At 38.2% G+C, this 18,749-nt stretch overlaps 1 protein-coding gene across 3 annotated transcripts in view; it reads left to right on the top strand.

Annotated features, from left to right (window-relative positions):
- Positions 1 to 9,533, top strand: part of LOC122649580 (glycosylinositol phosphorylceramide mannosyl transferase 1-like) — a 28,805-nt gene extending 19,272 nt beyond the window's left edge. The window contains exons 3-6 of one of the 3 annotated variants that reach the window (XM_043842785.1): positions 6,766 to 6,929; positions 7,069 to 7,139; positions 9,055 to 9,365; positions 9,499 to 9,533. In XM_043842785.1, the coding sequence (XP_043698720.1) occupies positions 6,766 to 6,929; positions 7,069 to 7,139; positions 9,055 to 9,215 (396 nt within the window). In that variant the 3' untranslated portion in view covers positions 9,216 to 9,365; positions 9,499 to 9,533. Of the gene's footprint in view, positions 1 to 6,765; positions 6,930 to 7,065; positions 7,140 to 9,054; positions 9,369 to 9,498 lie in introns of those variants that run through there. The other 2 variants (XM_043842783.1, XM_043842784.1) reach the window with 2 other exon arrangements.
- Positions 9,534 to 18,749: the final 9,216 nt, after the last annotated feature.

The raw sequence follows: 18,749 nt of genomic DNA, 5'->3' as shown, positions 1-18,749 counted from the left end.
AGAACCACAAGGATGCACACTCACAAGGAGCACAAGCGAAGAATAATGGCGACCAACAAGCAAAAGCTTTTTTCATTAATCAAATTCGTGTACAATGTTGGCCTCCCTTACAAACTTATATAGAAGACTCAAAAATAGACTTAGACACTAAAAAGGAATGGCCTAATCCTATCCCTAACCTATTAGGTAATTTAAATTGACTAGGAAACTAAAATACTAAAGAAAATAGACTCAAAACATGGCTGGACTTATAGAGTCCTAATCCAGCCCAACTTACATCACATGACCACTTAACCAAGTCACATGATCACTTAAATTGAACCAATTGGATGCAACCAATTTGAACCGGTTCAATTAGAAAACATAAAAATAAACCAAGTATTGGGCTAATCCCGTATGCAACCTATGTACCCTTAGTTTAGGCTCATTGATTGGCAGTATACGGTTGAATCCTAATGTATAACTTAGTTAATTACACATAGACATTGTTTAAGACTTTAAGTACTAGAGGACGTAATAAATTTATAATTAATAAGCAATTTAAACAAGTAAATTCACTTGGAAACATAAAGTCAATGACTCATAACTTTAAGTCCTAATATTAAGTACAATAATTCAATAACAAGATGATGTCAATATCCCAAATTCCCAATACAAGTCAAGTAGTCATCAAGTGACTCAAATGTCTACAAATAATCTAATAATAATTATTCTATCGTCCAGGATCGACCCCACATAGTCTGATGGAACCGGCGTGCATTGTTCTCCGACTGTAGGACATATGAATGCCACGTCATAGTCTGGGAGAAGAAACAAGTGTAGTCATCCACAATTGCCATGTAAATTGCATCATCAGCGTGCTGAAGGTAACCATTGTTGGAGTTATTAGCAAGGGAAGTACTGGTCTCTCTTCCCCAACTCCAGTGGTCTCGTTAGCCCCCGATTTGTATTCAATCTTGTGTTCTCCAAGTGCTTCCGCCGTATTTACGACAAAGATTCGAAGAACAAACCAAAAATCAGCAAAAATGAGTGAAAAATGAAGCAAAAGGACCAAAAACTCGAAAAAATGCAGTCTTGTGAGCTCTCGGTCGAAATTTCGACCGAGAGTCACGGGACATGGTATCTTAATAATGTGACTTTGTAACATCTTACCGATATTTCGGTGAAATGTTACAAAAGCTCGAAATATTGCGAAATGACCGAAATATCGGTCGAAATATTGCATTTTTTGGTATCGAACTTGCATTTCATTTCGAGCAGGTCGAGATACTCGAAATTCTCGAGATCTCGACCGAAATATAACTAGTATTTTTTACTATGACTGCTGAGGATTCCATCCCATGTTTGCAACACAAGACAACAAGGCTCGAATAGAGTTCATTTTTGCCAGTGCCACTACGGCAAATGTTTCTTGGTAATCTATGCCATAGGTCTGAGTGAATCCTGTGGTAGCCAGTCTGGCCTTATAGTGAACAATGGTTCCATCTGCATTTTTCTTTATTGTGAATACCCACTTGCATCCAACTGCCTTCTTTCCATTAGGACAAGGCACAAGCTCCAAAATGTCATTTTTCATAAAGGCTTGCAATTCCTCTACCATGACATTCTTCCATTTTGGGTTTGTGATGGCTTCCTTCCAACCCTGTGGAATATACACAGAAGGCAGAGAAGAAACAAAGGCACGGTGGGAGGGGGACAATGACTCATAAGAGATAAAGTTGGAAATAGGGTGTTTGGTGCAAGCCCTTACTCCTTTTCTAAGAGCAATTGGGCGATCATTAGGATCAGGAGGAGATTTATTACCAGTTGCTTAGATTGGTAGAACCTGTTCGATAGTCTTTTTCTTTTGCCTAGAGTAGGTGATGAGATCCCTTTGTTCAGCTGCAACATCAATCTCATCTGCTTGCTCCCCCTGAAGACAAATAGTATCAATGACAAAAGGAGATGAAGGATTCTCTTCTTCTAGAGTCTCCCCCTAAAGAGAAGACTGGTAATAAGGTTCATCCTCGTGAAAAGTAATGTCCATCGTAACAAACAGTTTTCTAGAGGGAGGATGATAACACTTATAACCTTTTTGAGAAGCAGAATACCCAAGAAAGATACACTTGAAAGCCCTTGGGTCAAGTTTTGATCGAGAGGGGGAAGAGTTATGGGCAAAGCAGATGCACCCAAACATATAAAGAGGAAGATGAGAAGCAATTGTAGGGTCAGGAAGCTGGCTGACTGGTGTCTGAAAATCAAGGACAGTAGAAGAAACCCTATAAAGAAGAAAGGCAGCAGTAAGCACAACATCTTTCCAAAAATACTTAGGAACCTGAGTAGTAAACATTAGAGAGTGAGTGACCTTCAGAAGATGGCGGTTCTTTCGTTCTGGGATACCATTTTTCTTAAGAGTGTGGACACAGGAGGTTTGGGAGAGAATTCCATGGGTATCAAGATACTGAAGAAAAGAACCATCAATGTATTCTGTCCCATTGTCACTACGGAGAACTTTAATCTAGGCATTGAATTGAGTTTGGATCATCTTGTGGAAAAACTGGAAACAAGAGAAAGCTTTGGATTTGGATCAAAGAAAATAGACCCAGGTTAATCTAGTACAATTATCAATAAAAGTGATAAACCATCGAAAACCACCTTGAGCAACTAACCGAGAAGGACCTCCATAAGTCGGAGTGAATAATAGAGAAAGAAAATCAAACTTTATTATCACTAGAAAGAGATGAGGATCGAGTGTGCTTAACAAGTTCATAGATATCACAATTAAAGTGATCCAAGTTACGTTGTTTGACTAAAGAGAGAAACAAACAACGTAAAATATAAAAGGAAGGATGATCCAGACGACGATGCCAGTGATGGTGGAGAGCACTGTCTTCACAAGTAATATGAACTGAAACTAGAGAGGGAGCAACAGTAAGACCTGGTTCCAATTAGTAAAGACCATCCAGTACTCTACCATATCCAATCGTTGCCCCCGTCGTTAGGTCCTTAAAATCATAGTGAGAGGAAAATAAGTGAACAAAACAATTAAATGGAAAGCAAGTTGGCACAGATTGGGAACATGTAAGATAGAATATAGAGAAATACTAGGAGTGCAGGAGATAGACCCTTTGCCAGAAATAGCAGAAAGTGAACCATCAACAACTCGGACCTTGTCTTTGCCTGAACAAGGGTTATAAGAGGCAAACAAGTCTGAGTTGCTGGTCATATGATATGTGGCTCCAGAATCGATGAGCCACGAAGAATTAATATGAGAAGACGTAAGAAAAATACTTGACTGGGCTAAATGGGAAGCAGGGGATGGAGAGGACGTCGTGGTAGAAGAGGTAGAACCAAGCTGAGTTTCCATACGTTGGAGCTGAGTCACAAGTTCTACAAACATAGATGAATTACCAGTAAGGACCTCAGGAGTTTCAGTCAAGTGAGTATGAGCCTGAGGACAAGCAAAACCAGCTTTCCCTTCCTTCCCGTCCCCTTGGGACGGCCATGTGATTTCCAGCAAGTCTCCCTAGTGTGACAAGGGCGGTTAAAGTAGTCACATTGTACCAGAGGATAAGTAGAACCAGTCTTACTGACCGAACCAACCTTGTTCACAAGTAATAAGAGCAGACCGAGGAGGTATAGTAGAAGGCATCATGACAGAACAACGGTGATCCTCATGCTGAATCATATTATAGGCTTCAAGTATAGTAGGAAAGGTACTCCTGTTGAGAACTTGAATGCATATCTGATCATACTCAGGATTAAGGCTAGTAAGGAAAGCATAAACTCGTTCCATTTCACGCTCCTTTGCAAAGTAGCAACATCAACTGGGCTAGTCATAGTAACAGGATGATAGAAATCCAATTGTTGCCATAATGTCGTCAGGGCAAAATATTAGGCAGACACAGAGAGATCCTTCTGTTTAGTTTCTTGAGCTTGACGACGAATTTCATATATTTGGGCATAGTTGCTGGCTTGATCAGAAGTGTGCTTCACAACATCCCATAACTCCTTGGCTGAATTTGATGCAGGAGAATCTTGGACCGGGCCGATCCAACTGGTGGACCCCACATGAGATGGACGACATCTTTTATTTTTAGTTTTCTTTTTATTGACAGTCTATTTATCTTTTACTTTTAGAATGTGTTTGTTTCAGTTTCTATTTAGGAGTTAGTTGGTTAGTTGGTAGGAAGTTACAACTTCCCCTCTAACAAATGGTTGATGAAACTTCTTCTCGCCCCCCCCCCCCCCCCAAACGATTTATTTTCGTTGTATTAAAAGGCTGCCAACAGCCATGTTAAAAAAAAGGGATGGAACAATGAAAGAATGAATTGGTGAGTTTGTGCGTGTGTGCACTCTTCTCTTCCCCCCTCTCCCCCTCTTCTTCTTCTTCTTCTCCAGTTTCTTCACTTCCCCCCCTGCAATTCTGATTTCCTTCCTGGATTCTCTTTCTTCTCTTCCCGCATCCCCCCCCCCTCCCCTCTTCTTCTTCTTCTTCTTCTCCAGTTTCTTCACTCCCCCCCTACAATTCTGATTTCCTTCCAGGATTCTCTTTCTATCTTTTCCTCTTCTCCTATTCTGTCCCCCATTATTTGGTATCAGAGCCCAAACCTGGGAAAATCTCTCTTTCTTCTCTTCTTCCCCTCCGTGGCTGAAGCTTTCCTCACCCTCTTGTGAGATCTCTCTCTCTCTTTTTCCCCCTTCTTCTTCTTCTTCCTTTGTGTTTGCCATCGATCCTCTCTGTTCTGGGCAGAACTTGCATTCCCCAGTTGTTGACATCGATCTCTCCTGATACCCTCTGGATCAGTTCAAGGTTTTAAGGGCTCATCCCTCCAATAGGAACGACTCATACTGCAGATTTTTGAGTCAATATTTGGCCTCTATTGGAAGTTCTAACCAGAACTTCAAATCTGGTTCCATTGTTCCGCCAGAACCTGTTTTAGAATTTTTTTTAGATAAATCTACAACTACTGGTTCACCGTATTGTGGGTTGGATTCAATAGAGCATTGAGAAATCGACTTCCTCCAGAAATTTCAAGTCGATACAAGTCAATTTGGTAGAGATTGAACACTCCTTATGCTGGTTTTACCGCTGAATTTTGTTGGTTCTGTTGAGTCATAAGGAAGAAGACAACACATATCTCTGCAATTCCATCTCTTTGTTTTATTTTATTTTACTTTTCCCATCTTACCCCTCCTTTTTCTCTTTATCCCACTTAGTCCATATTTCACAAACCCTTCCAAGTTCATCCCTAGACAATAAATACTAAACCCTATTATGTCCTATTCACTTTACCTAACAATTTAACCCTTAAAAAATTCTGGTAATTACAAAATTACCATCAGCTTTGATTCATGGATTTTATACAGGTTGATTGAGGACTGAAAATTGATATCGATGGTACTAATTTGATTCTTCCGTTCTATAAAACTCGTGGTCGAGTTTTTTTCAACTCCGGGACAATTGATGCAGGAGAATCTTAGGCCGAGCCAATCCAACTGGTGGACCCCACATGAGATGGACAACATCTTTTATTTTTAGTTTTCCTTTTATTGACAGTCTATTTATCTTTCATTTTTAGAATGTGTTTGTTTCAGTTTCTATTTAGGAGTTAGTTGGTTAGTTGGTAGGAAGTTATAACTTCCCCTCTAACAAATGGTTGATGTAACTTCTTACCCCCCCCCCCCCCCTCCCCAACGATTTATTTTCATTGTATTAAAAGGCTGCCAACAGCCATGTAAAAAAAAAAGGATGGAACAATGAAAGAATGAATTGGTGAGTTTGTGCGTGTGTGCACTCTTCTCTTCCCCCCTCTCTCCCCCTCTTCTTCTTCTACTGCTTCTTCTCCAGTTTCTTCACTTCCCCCCCTGCAATTCTGATTTCCTTCCTGGATTCTCTTTCTTCTCTTCCCCCCCTCCCCCCCTCTTCTTCTTCTCCAGTTTCTTCACTTCCCCCCTGCAATTCTGATTTCCTTCCTGGATTCTCTTTCTATCTTTTCCTCTTCTCCTATTCTGTCCCCCATTAGAATTAAGGAGGAAAAAACTGGAACTAATGGATGACTCCATAGAGTTCAAAAGGAACGACATGAGCAGGGCATCGTTAGCTAACCAGCTATCCATAGCCGGAGTTCTAGTGGGCATAGTTGTGTCACCATTAATATACCCCAAAAAACGATTACCACGAATTGTAAGGAGGCATGCACTAGACCAAGCTAAGTAATTTGTTCCATTCAACTTAGTAGGTCCATGTTGGAGAGTGGGACGATGATGAGGAGCAATAGGGTGACTCAGATCACCATTCCCAGTAGCAACGGATGTACTAGAACCCTCCATTGAAGAACTAAAATAAATGTACTAAGGTTGAAAGAACTGTGGTACTCACAACAGAAGGTCAGCAGCCTAGTGGCAGAAAAATACCAAGCACACAGCGGTTAAATGATGGCTGAAGAAGCGTAGACAGACCGGCTGAGGTCTAGAGAGGGCAGCAGAAGCATGCGCAGGCCAAACGGATGGCCATGGAGAGTCCAATAGAGGCCGGCGGAGGCCTGTAGAGAGGCTAGTGGCTGGGGCGGAAGGCCCCTGGAGCAGCGGCAGGCCCCTGGAGGTCAACAGAGGGGGCAGGAGGCCCCTGGTAGCAGCGACAGGAGGTGGAAATCCCTTGGGAACACTTATGATCTTGTTGCTTATGACTGGACATTTTCAATTTTCTTCTTGATCTTTTGTCTTCACACCTTTGAATTCTACACTTCTTACACCTATGGATTTTTTTATCCCTTTTACTAACAGAAGAAGAATATTGACTACTACACTTATGGGGGCTGGTGGTCTGTTTGGTGGATGGGCACATACAGTATGGTGCTTTCAAAAGCTGCCTTTTTCCACAAGAATTATCTTTTCTCATATACAAACCAGATGCCAGCATCTATTCGAGAATATGTAGCCAAGAACAGGTACTATTTATAACATTTCTTTTGGTAAACATGCAATTTGAGCTTGTTTGTTGTTTTTTTTATGGTATTACGTAATTTCCCTCCTATTTTTCAGCTATATGCGACAAATTATTATAATTTTGTCAATTCAATATAGCAGGAATTGTGAAGATATTGCAATGTCTTTCCTTGTTGCAAATACAACTGGTGCTCCCCCCATATGGGTGAAAGGTAAACAACGTATATTTCTTGTTTCTGTTTTAATTGCACTCCTCTGCCCCCTGTGTAATCATGTTATCTCCATACAAGGCTGTAAGGGAGTATATTTGAAGTACCTGTACTGGTGGAGAATAAATATGTTCTGTTATTGTCATAGCATGCACATGGTAGACATGCAGGTGTTATAATCTACAATTATGTTCTACAACTGGTAGATATTTGAGGCTGGAAATCGTGGCTATCAGCTCCCTAAGACCCTAACCCCCTTCCCCCTTGTACTTTTCTCTTGTATTCCATTCTTGTGGTGCTCTGGATACCTTAATATTCTTTCTGTAAATGAACCTACACATGCTAAGGTAGAGCTAAGCTGTGTGCTTATATGCCAAGGCAGTCACTCCATTTGTTCCATCATCCATTTGTGAGTTTCAATTCAGGGTGACTTAGTCTCATAATCACTGAAGCATATGGTTAACCTGGATAAGTCATGTACCAAGAAGTCGGCTGCTTTGATGGCCCTAGGTTGTGCAGCCTAGTGGCAAATTGTTCTAACCTGGATTTCCACTGGACATACTTGCCTTATGTATTACAATGGACATGAGTGGCCCACTCAAATCCTCCAAATCCTCTATGTTCATTTAGAAATAGGTAGCAGTATCTGGTTCTTTTTATTTTATTCACTGCTAAGAATAGGGAACTCAACTCAACTCAGCCTTTTCCCAACTAAATGGGGTCATCTGCACGAATTCTGTTTTGCCATTCAACTCTATTTAAAGTCATGTTAGTAGCCAAGCCCAGGTTATTCATTTCTTTTCCCACTTCTAATAAAAAATTTAGTCTAACCCTTGGTCTTTTCATCCATCTAATATTGTATCATATCACTCTTTGTAAATGCACTTGAAGGTCTCCGCTGCTAATGTCCATATCACATCGAACAATCGATCTTCAACTTCTACTGGGGGCCACTCCTGGATGACCTTGAATTTTTTTCATTTCTTATTTAATCTCTTCTAGTTTTACCATTCATCCATCTTGACATCCTCACCTCAGCTTGTACTGATATAATAATTTGGAACTAATTGTTCTAACCTACAAGATTATTTTCTTTAGGGTTATGATTGAGGTAACAATTATTTGATAGTTTGTTTTTTCACAAGCAGATCTAGACCATCCATTTTCAAGACTTGCCTTATCTAAGGCATTCATGTTGTGAAGCTTGAAAGCTATTATACTACTACTCTGCTGGAATTGCTAGGAGATACCGGGAATTTTGAACTTTAAATCTTAACCCAAGAAAATCTTAATCTCTAAATCATGAAACTTTAAACCTTAAACTAAGAAATCTATGCTTGAAAACCTGAACCCTTCGAAACATACTGTGAGCCTGGTCTCAAGAGGGAGAGAAATCAGCGGATACAGAGAGGGGAAAAAAGTACGGGAGTTAAAGAGGTAGGTAGCCAGAGGCAGCAAGGGAGAGAGATCAACAGAGGCAAGGAGCAAAATAATCATCATCGTAGTTGCTGAGAAAGTTGACTGAATTAAAAATAGGATAAGATGGTTCAAAGGAGAAGGGAAGGTAGCACTAGCAGTTTATCCCTGTATTTAAAGTCCTATTAACCTATTGACAGCATGGATTTAGGTACTGGTATCGTAGATACATTTCCGTATTGGCGGTGACCGATACTGATATGTATCACAATCAATACAGTCAAAAAGCATTTTTTTTTTGCTGGAATCGACCAGATACAGACCAATACGGCTGATCCGTATCGGTTTCAGTATTGGTAGTGGTATATCAGAATTGATATCGGTATCTGCCACCGATACCGGCGGATACCGTGAAACCTTGATTGGCAGGTATAAATGCTATTTATTAACTTAACCTAGCAAGTGAAATCACGATTTGAACATATATAGATATCCCTTGTAGGTAAGATATCTGAGATCGGCTCAACTGGAATCAGTAGTTTGGGAGGTCATAAAAGACAGAGAACCCAATGCATCAACAAGTTTGTTGGAGAATATGGGAACATGCCATTGGTATCAACATCTCTGAAGGCTGTGGATAGCCGCAACAGCTGGTTTTGGTGATGTTCGATTTCTTAAATGAGAAGAAGCTTTTTTTTTTATTCTTTTTGGTCCTTTACACTATTTAGTTTAGTTATCTCCATTCTTATGTATAGCAACTTGTATCTATATCTTTGTTTTTTCACTCCGAAATATTATTTTATACTACTAGTTGTGCCCCATATCCAATATTAGTGTTTAAACTTCCCCACACCCACACCTAATTTTAGAAGACCAAACCAGGTCTGGAACAGTGCAATTGCCATCAGAGATGCTTTTTAGGGATTTTTTTATTGATATCTTTAAGGGGTCAAATAATTTGTAATTTTTTTTTGGTCCTTTTTAGTATAACACAGTTTTTTTTTTTCAATGAGGATAATAGTGTCATTTCACATGTGCATGCAAAATAGGTATGGCAATGACATCTTTTGATGACCACTTTCAACTTATTTTTGAAAACCCTTAATATCTTATCTTAAAGGATTTTAGGGAATAAGACAAAGGGCAATTAAATTGAGAAACTGCCTTGCTGTGAAGTGGGGGTAAGGTTGTGCATATATTATGGCCTTCGTAGATGCTGCAATGGCGGGAGGCTCTTGCGTTGGTTACCTGTGGTTTTTTACAAGAGACAATTAAAAGAAGGTTTCAAGTTCTAAATACCCCTATAGAGAGATGTCATTTTAACACTCCCTTAAGATACTGGTTGTAAGTATTAAACGGATTCGCAGCTGTAATACCACAGTATGCCCATCCATGCTATAGACTACCCATTAGGATTCAAATATGACAAGGATCTGATCTGAATCCTGTCCAAACATAGACAGAGACAGAGTATAGCTTTGCCTTAATATATTTGGGCTTTAGTTTCATGTATATCTAATGACAGATAATGTTCGGGCTAAAATTTTCAGTCAAATTTCAGCCCCAGCGGTTTTGTCAAGGGATGGAGATACTACTCTATCCAGTATGCACAGTAGAGAAGTAGTATCTACTTATATACAAAATTCTGAAAAGAAATTTCCAAATGAGTTATGAGTTCCTCGAACAAGATTTTTATTCCACAGAAAATGAAATTAAAAGACAACTTGTTTACAAACACAAGAAGAAAACAATCTTAACTCGATCAATTATTCGAAACTAAATTAACCACTTTATCAATTTTTTAGATATGGAGGATAGAAGCACAGCAACAACTTTATCAATTTTTAGACTACTTTACTAATGCCACAGACTGCTTGGACAACATAGGATCAAGAATTCGTTGTGGGTGTTCTGTGTTTAGACCGTACAATGCCCATTAATGAGCCCAAACACCCTTTACAGAACTTCAAGTCTTCAACAGATAAGAGGGCAAAATTAACTAGGAAGTGGGTGTCAATAAGCTCATCATGACATCCTAAGTATCTATCATGTGGTAGATTGGATGGGACCACAAATTTGTGGAAAGACAGACCCCAAGGTCTCCTGCCTTCATGTCAAGTTTTAGCTCAGATAGAATTCATCAAGTGACAAAATAAAGCTTTGAAATACGAATACACATGCACAGACGACTAAAATATACATGGGAGCATAGACATATATAGTTGAGTATTTGATGGAATTTGAGTTTACAATTTAACACATGTAATTCATGCTCAAAATAGTCAATGGGTCAAGTGGCAAAATAAAGCTTTGAAATACGAATAGACAAGCACAGAAGACTAAAATATGCAAGGATTTTTTAGACATATACAAGTGGGTATTTGATGGAGTTTGAGTTTAAAATTTAGCACATGTAGTTCATGCTCCAATAGTCAATGGGTTGGCAAAATAAAGTTTTAAAATACAAATAAACATGCATAGAAGTTAATATACAAAGATTTTTTAGACATATACAAGTGGGTATTTGATGGAATTTGAGTTTAAAATTTAACACATGTAATTCATGCTTCAATAGTCAATGGGACAAGTGGCAAAATAAAGCTTTAAAATACAAATAGACATGCACAGACGACTAAAATATACATGGGGGCATAGACATATACAAGTGGGTATTTGATGGAATTTGAGTTTACAATTTAACGCTTATATTCCATGCTTCTATAGTCACATGCGAGATTTTTGGAGCCAGGAAATCTCTTTTGCATCAAGGATCATTTTGAAGGATTTATAGGATTCATTTAACTAGTGCAGGGAGTCCTCTGTGGGGGAGCATGATTCATGGGCCTTCTCATGTTTGCTTCCTTTAATCCTCTTCAATTCCTAAAAATGTGCAGTGCGACAGTGTTAGGTGGAGATGTTGACACCTGGCAACTCAAACATCTAACGGTCTGAGCTGACAGGTATCAATATCTCCACCTGGCATTACCGCACTGCATACTTTTAGGGGATTGGATAGGATTATTTTCCTAGCAAATCATAGATGGATTGCAACTAGCATAAAAAAACAAGTTGATATGGAGACGATGATCCATCTCAAGATGTTCATGTTCACGTTCCATTGAATAAGGGTGTCAATTCGTTATCGAAACCGTTTACCAAGCCGATACCATTCCGTACCGTACCGAATACAATTTGGTAAGGTACCGTTATGGAAAAATGGTACAATACTCGGTACGGTATAGTATCGGTATGGAGGTTGATATGGGCGGTACATTTGGATACCATACCGAATTACCAAATTACTGAATACCGGTAGTGTACCGTATTATCAAAATCTATACTTATATATATACTAATTTATATATAATAAATAATATCTATAATTATATATGTATTAAGTATATATAATAAATTTTATATATAAGAATATAACATACTAAATATAATATTTTTTATATTATATATATATAAAAGAAACGTATAACAAATACTATATACTATATCGGATACATACCGAACACATGCCAAACATATATCGTATATCGTACCGATACAATACATTAAGGTACGGTATCAATATGGGAAAATGATACCATACTCGATTGATACGATACCATACAGTATCAATATGGGGTGTTTGGCTTTGGTACCGTACCGAATACCGGTATTGAATGATGTTATTAATGATATTTTGAAACAATATCAAAATGTAACATTACAAGCCACAAATGTATGGAGAAAGTTTTCTTTCACCGTGGGTGAGATCATCAATGGCCATAAATATCTATCCCTTTTTTATAAATGGTCGAAGATACCTCTCATCATCAATGACCTTAAATGTCTGCCCCTTATTTATAAATGGTCGAAGAACCTTCCATTGTTATGGGATACCATCTAAACCTTTTTGTCGAAGTTTTCCCTTGATTTTGGGCGTGGGAAAACTCAGTCCCAAAGTTATACTTTGATAGAGCAGCTAATCAAAAGGGACATGGAACAGGAATACTTTCAGCTTTTGCTCTTGGAACTGCCGCTTTACAGTGTTGCCGACTCCCAAATGTAGTGTCAGCAAGTGTTCATAAATTTTTTAAATAAAAATCAAGATTCGTTTTTGATATAACCCAAATCCAACAAAAGATCTTCATTTTCATTTATTAGTTTTTTTTTTTTTGTTGTTTATAATGATGGGATGGATCACCATAATTTTTTGATTAAATGGATCACAACAGTTGGTTATGCACTGAACGAGAGAGAAAAAGAAAGATGGCTAAGTTAAGGTATGGAAGAAGCCATGAGGGGATGAAATAGGCAAGAAGCGACCATCTCTTCACGTGGTTGGGGCGGCATTTTCTGCTTGGAGTTAATTCGCAATTAACAGGGCACGGTTCGTTCTGTGTAATACACCCCATGTGTTTGATAAAATAATTGACCGAAAGCATTATCACAGCCATGTTTTTATTTGAAGTAGACGTCGAGTTCCCTTTAGTCTTATCCAAGGCTTCAACTCAAAGTCCAAACCACTTTTACAATCCAAGTGAGTCAAATCGGATTTTACTCCTCTCTATTTTCAGATCCATTTTTTCTTGTTATTTTTCCTTCCAAGTGCGATACGTGGCGGTCTTAAATCTAACGGTCCTAAATTATTCTCTTACTTTTAAGTAATGAACTAACTATAGTTACCCCAACCCATAGTTTAACCCGGGTCAAGTTTAATCAAACCAATGTTAGACCCATGGTTAACTCAAATCGAATCTTCAACCCTAAGTTCTCATCGCCTCTCTCTCTCTCTCTTCTATTGCCCTCATGGAGACGAAAGAAGCTGCCACCGGAAGCCCAACCAAGGAGCTGCAACTTCGCTGGAAGCCCACCTCTTCTTGCCGCTCTCAACCGAATCTTCAACCCTAATTTCTCATCGCCTCTCTCTTTCTTCTATTGCCCTCATTGAGAGACGAAAGAAGCTGTCGCCGGAAGCCCAACCGAGGAGCTGCAATACTCAAAGAAAAACTCAGAGCAATTCCAACTCTATCGTTCATGGCCATGGCCCATGTGGATCTAACGCACGCAATTTTCCTTTCTTTCCCAGTACCATCACAAAGACTTTCCACCAAGAAAACTAGAACCCAACTCATCTTTTCTTCCTCTTCTTCTTTATCTGTCAGTTCTGGTTCTCTTCTTTGTCTCTCTTTGCCTTCTTTCAGATCGTTTCAGTGTAAATACAGAGATGGGTTAGTTCCAGTAGTAGCTAAACAGCCTTCTTATTCATCTGATTTAGAACAAATCTGAACCAAACCAAGCTGTATCAGAGACCTGATACACTGATCTCAGAAAAAAAAAAAAAAAAAAAAAAGAAGGAGCAAGAAAGCAACCCCCTTGAATATGAAGATGAAAGAATATATGACACGAATTACAGAATAAAAAGCTAAGTTCCAGTAACAGATTAGTTCCTGTTCCTTGGTATTTGTTTACTTTCAGATTTCAAGGAAGAAAATAATTAAAAAAAAATCTTAAGAAGATGAAGGAACGAATTGAAATGGGTACTTTGATTTTGATCACTTGCAAGTTCAGTGTAAATCCATCGCGCCCTTCTCCTCTTCGCTCCCTTTTCCTCTTCTTCCACCAAGCAGCCGGACTGGACCCAACCTAAATAAACAAACTGGCCTCTACTCAAACTTCAATGGTTTTATTAGATTCAGTTCTGGGAATTTTCCATTGTAGCTGCATCATTACAAAGTTCTTGATACCCCACTGTTATAAAGTTTAAAAGGCCTCATCGGGATATTTTTATGCAAGGATAACCCTCTATCATCTATAAGCAATTATTTGCGAGCAAAACCTTTCCATATTCAGTTATTGGCAAAAAAACAGATTTGAATGGAGAAACGGGATCGAAATCCCATTTAATCGTGAAAAGGCTTGCCAAGTTCATTGACAAAGGCCATTAAATGTGAGTTTTTAATGTTTTCTTTCTTCTTCTTAAATAATAGCAGATGCTAGTCCCATGACATGAGACGATATACTCATGGTGAAGGTTGTGAAGCTGCAATGGTTGGCAGTGGGTGCCTAGGGCATGATTACAGTCCAACGTTGGAATGATGGAATCATAGGGTAATATTCAACCAAAAACAGGTAGAAGAAAGGCCCAGATTGAGCAGCTTGGTTCATAGAAGAGGCTCTATATATAGAGCTTGAAGAGGAGAAGAATGACTTTGAATAGTTTGAGACGGTGCCATAGAAGAGTAAAAGAAAGGCTTTGACACGTTGGCCAAACTCTGCGATCTCATCGGAATCGTTTTGAGCAGCAACGACGAAGATGATGTTCATGGGAGAAGAGAGCAGCAACGGCGGTGTTCGTTTGGGAAGAAGGGTTTGAACATAATGGAAGTAGAGGATGTGAATCTTGAGATTAGGGTTGGGCTTTCGGTTTGAGTTAACCATGGGTTTAATGTTGGTTTGGTTAAACTTGACCCGGGTTAGGCTCTGGGTTGGGATAACCATAGTTAGTTCATTACTCAAAAATAAGAGAATGATTTAGGGCTGTTAGATTTAAGACCGCCATGTGTCGCACTCTGGAGGGGGAAATAACAAGAAATAATGGATCTGGAAATGGAGAGGAGTAAAATCCAGCCAAATCTATCAAATTAATTTATCTTTCTGTCTATTTTATAAATGATTTTGTAAATAATGTCAAAATCATCTCTACAACTCAGGTGAGTATCTCTCTCAAATTAATTTATTTTGGAGTCTAATTTATAAATAGGCTTCGTAAAGCAATAGCACATGTTGCGTCCGAGATCTTTTTTCATAGTCTGGTTTGATCCTGCACAAAATAGAACCAAAGGGCAGAGCGGATGAGTGCCTCAGAATGGGTTATGGGGGAGGACTCTTCAATGCCTAAGACAAATCTCAGAGCAATATAGCAAGTTAACGTGGCCGGAGATGGGAAGTTTGGTTCTAGAGCCTCTGAGTCTCAACCAATGGGACGGTCTGCATATGCGTACCTTCTTCTCTTCTCCTCTTCTCTTATATATGACGATGTCTCCTCTTGTCCCCCTCCTTAGGTTTGCATATTCTTCAAGTTAGGAGGGAGATCCCAATGGGAGCCGTTAACCAAATTTGTCAGTATTGTCAGTGATTGTGTCTTTGGTCGGCCACGTGTAAGGCTCTTTGTGCACTCTTCAGGTGTGAGGCTGTGGCTGAGGGTTCAACCGGGTTATGGATCCTTATTCCTTGGACCATTCCTTGGTTCAAACACTTTTATGGCATTGGAGGTCGGATTCCATATGCATCAACATATTTCTTGATGGTGGGAAACATGGTTTTGAAGTTCACCTTTTTTTCTAAATCACACAAACCACATGCATGCCAATCCCAAAAGTTTAAACGACTATTGGGATCGCGGAATGGCGGACACCTGAAGTGGGACTAAACCCACGCATTCAGTGCACACAGTTTTGAAATCCACATTGAACGTTATAATTTTGAATTATTATAAGGGGTTGAAGCGTGGCTCCTGCGTGCGCATGGGTCAATGGAAGAGTGCGGGAGCATCCAAAGAGAAGTCATTTGTGCATTTCATGGGGGCAAGATGGTCATTTCACCCCCCTTATGTCTGGGTGCAGGGCACAGATAGAGTTATTTTTCCTTTATTATATATAAGACTATAAAATTAAAGGGAGAGGATTCCCTTGCGTTGCCGGCGAGACGCAACTAAAGCAGACAACATAAGGATTTTTTTTTCATATTTACAATTAGGGTGGGGTATCTCTGTCTGGTCCCATAGCCCCTGTGCCGAAACACAGGGAGGGTGAAATGATCACCCCACCCCTATTGGATGTCCTCGTGCATGCTCCCACTAACCCAATTTATATTCTATCAAATTGGGTATACTAACATAAAGTCACATTATGAGAAATTACTTTATTTATTTGTCTATCTTCTCTTTTTCCCCTTTTAAATACGTTAATTTTATAATTTTTATTTTAGTATGAATAGAGTAGGAAATCTTATTTTTTTTATTTTTATGTCATATATCAGTATGTAAAATTCATTTACATATTTTTTATACTAAATTAAATATTTCTTTTATCTTTTATTTACATATTTTTGTATTTGTCCATTATGCTTATTATCATTTGAAAAATCAAAAAAATGCTTGCTGGTGTATTTAAATTTGGGAAAAATTCATGAACATGCTTTGTGATGCCTTTTTCATACTATGACATATGGTCTCTATAGTTGCTAATCATGAATGTGTATTTTTCCTCTCTTTTTTTTAATTCTTTTTGGACATTTTTGCAATCTTCTAGTTTTAATTCCCAAAAATACAAAAAAGGAAAAAAAAAATTCATGTGAATTCTGTATAGTGCATGATCCTGATTGACATGTTTTTGCAAAATTTTTATATGTATATATGCAATTTTAAGGTATAATTTGTATAAACATTACTTTTTTTTTTTTTTTTCCCTAAAAGGGCATTTTCATTTCACCATGTTAATTTACGGTTTCTATTGTCTTTAGATTTGGAAATATTGTATATTTTAGTATTTTAGACTGTTTAAAACCATGTCAATGTTTTTAATTGTTCTTTGATTAAAAAAAATATGCTAGTGACAAATTTACTGTTTTTGCCATTGGTCATTTGACCACTTTTTGCATTGCACATCATGAAAATTGTTTTTATTCACATATTTTGATGTTTTGGGGGGTATTTTTATGCTATTCAACTCTTTTCCATGCATTTAAGGTAGTTTAGGAGTTGTTTTTATCATTTAACCCTTCAGCGGTAGTTTGGTCTTTTCCAACATGTTAGATCTTTTAAGCATTAAATATTTGTTTTATTTTATGTTTGTAGTGTGTATTAATAATAAATTAGTATTCACTTTCATTTAGGTATATTTTCATCATTCTTGCAAATCCTAACTCATTTTCATGCATTTTTGCATTTTTGGGGCTGAAGGGTAATTTGAATATTTGACACATGAATTTTTCCCCGAATTTTGGGGTAATTGTTATTATTTAATTTCCATGATTTCAATACCTGCAAATATGTTTTGGTGTGAAATTTTCATTTTGGATGAAGTTTTATGCATCCTTGTGAATTTTTTGCCCTCCAAAGGCATTTTGGTCATTCCACAATATTAAGGCTCAACCTTATTCTTCAGACTTCATAATACCTTAAGTTTATGTTTCAAAAGCTTACGGATCATTTTTTATAATTTTTGTGTTTTAGACGTAATTTCATGTATGTTTACATTCTTGGTCTAATAGGGGCATTTAGTAATTTTACTATCATTTTATTGTTCGAATTTTGTGAAATTTTTCTTAGGTTTTTCATGGATTTAATATCATAAAAACATGTTTTAGCAAGTTTTTGTACTTAAATGAGGTTTTTATGTATTTATCTTGTGTTTTGATCCTTAAGAGCAATTTCATCATTTTGAACATTTAAGTGTTAAATTTTGTTTAAGCTAGATGTTGCCGTATTTTTTTACAAGGTTTTAAGCCTAATTTAGGTGTTTTGCATAATTTGCAAAGTTAGCTCTAGAAATTTGGCCTTAGAATTAAGGTTGTTTAATTAGGGTAAAAAGAAACTAATTAGATTAATAAAACTAATAATGCAATTAAATATCTAACCTAGGGTTAATAACTAGGATTAAAATATTCATTTTAACTTAGGTTAACAATGTTCATAAATATTAATAAAAACAAGTTAAGCCTCCCAAATTAGATTAATTAGGTGCATATTGTGTATAAACAATAATATACAATAAGGATTCGGTATATGTCAGCCTTCCTCTCCTCGACCGCCTTCAGTTCCCTCCCGACAGTAACCACAACATCTTTAAGGAGCTTTGATGCCTCCCAAGACATCGTCAGCGAGGCCCTCAAAGATTCTGCTTGGGCCACAGCCTCTCTTCCTCGAACTTTTTCTTCACATGGTTCAGCCTCTGCCCTCACTATCCTCATAAAGGCTTGTGACCACGGATGCTCCTCTCCAACATACCACCGAGCTGGATGACGTCCAAAGTGACAGTAGATGCCGACACGCCTGTAAGCCCGACATTGAACAACGAGGACGGATGAAGTACATCTGAGCATGATGCACATCGATGGAGAGAAGCCAGATCCAAAGGTGCAGTGGTCGTTTGATGCCACGCTTGCACAGTTGTCGGCATCTGCTGCTGCGCTGAAAGCTTGGAA

Source organism: Telopea speciosissima, chromosome 2, assembly GCF_018873765.1.
Source record: "Telopea speciosissima isolate NSW1024214 ecotype Mountain lineage chromosome 2, Tspe_v1, whole genome shotgun sequence".
Classification (NCBI taxonomy): domain Eukaryota; kingdom Viridiplantae; phylum Streptophyta; class Magnoliopsida; order Proteales; family Proteaceae; genus Telopea; species Telopea speciosissima.
Note: the sequence above shows the minus strand (reverse complement) of the source record. Positions and strands in the feature narration are given on the sequence as shown.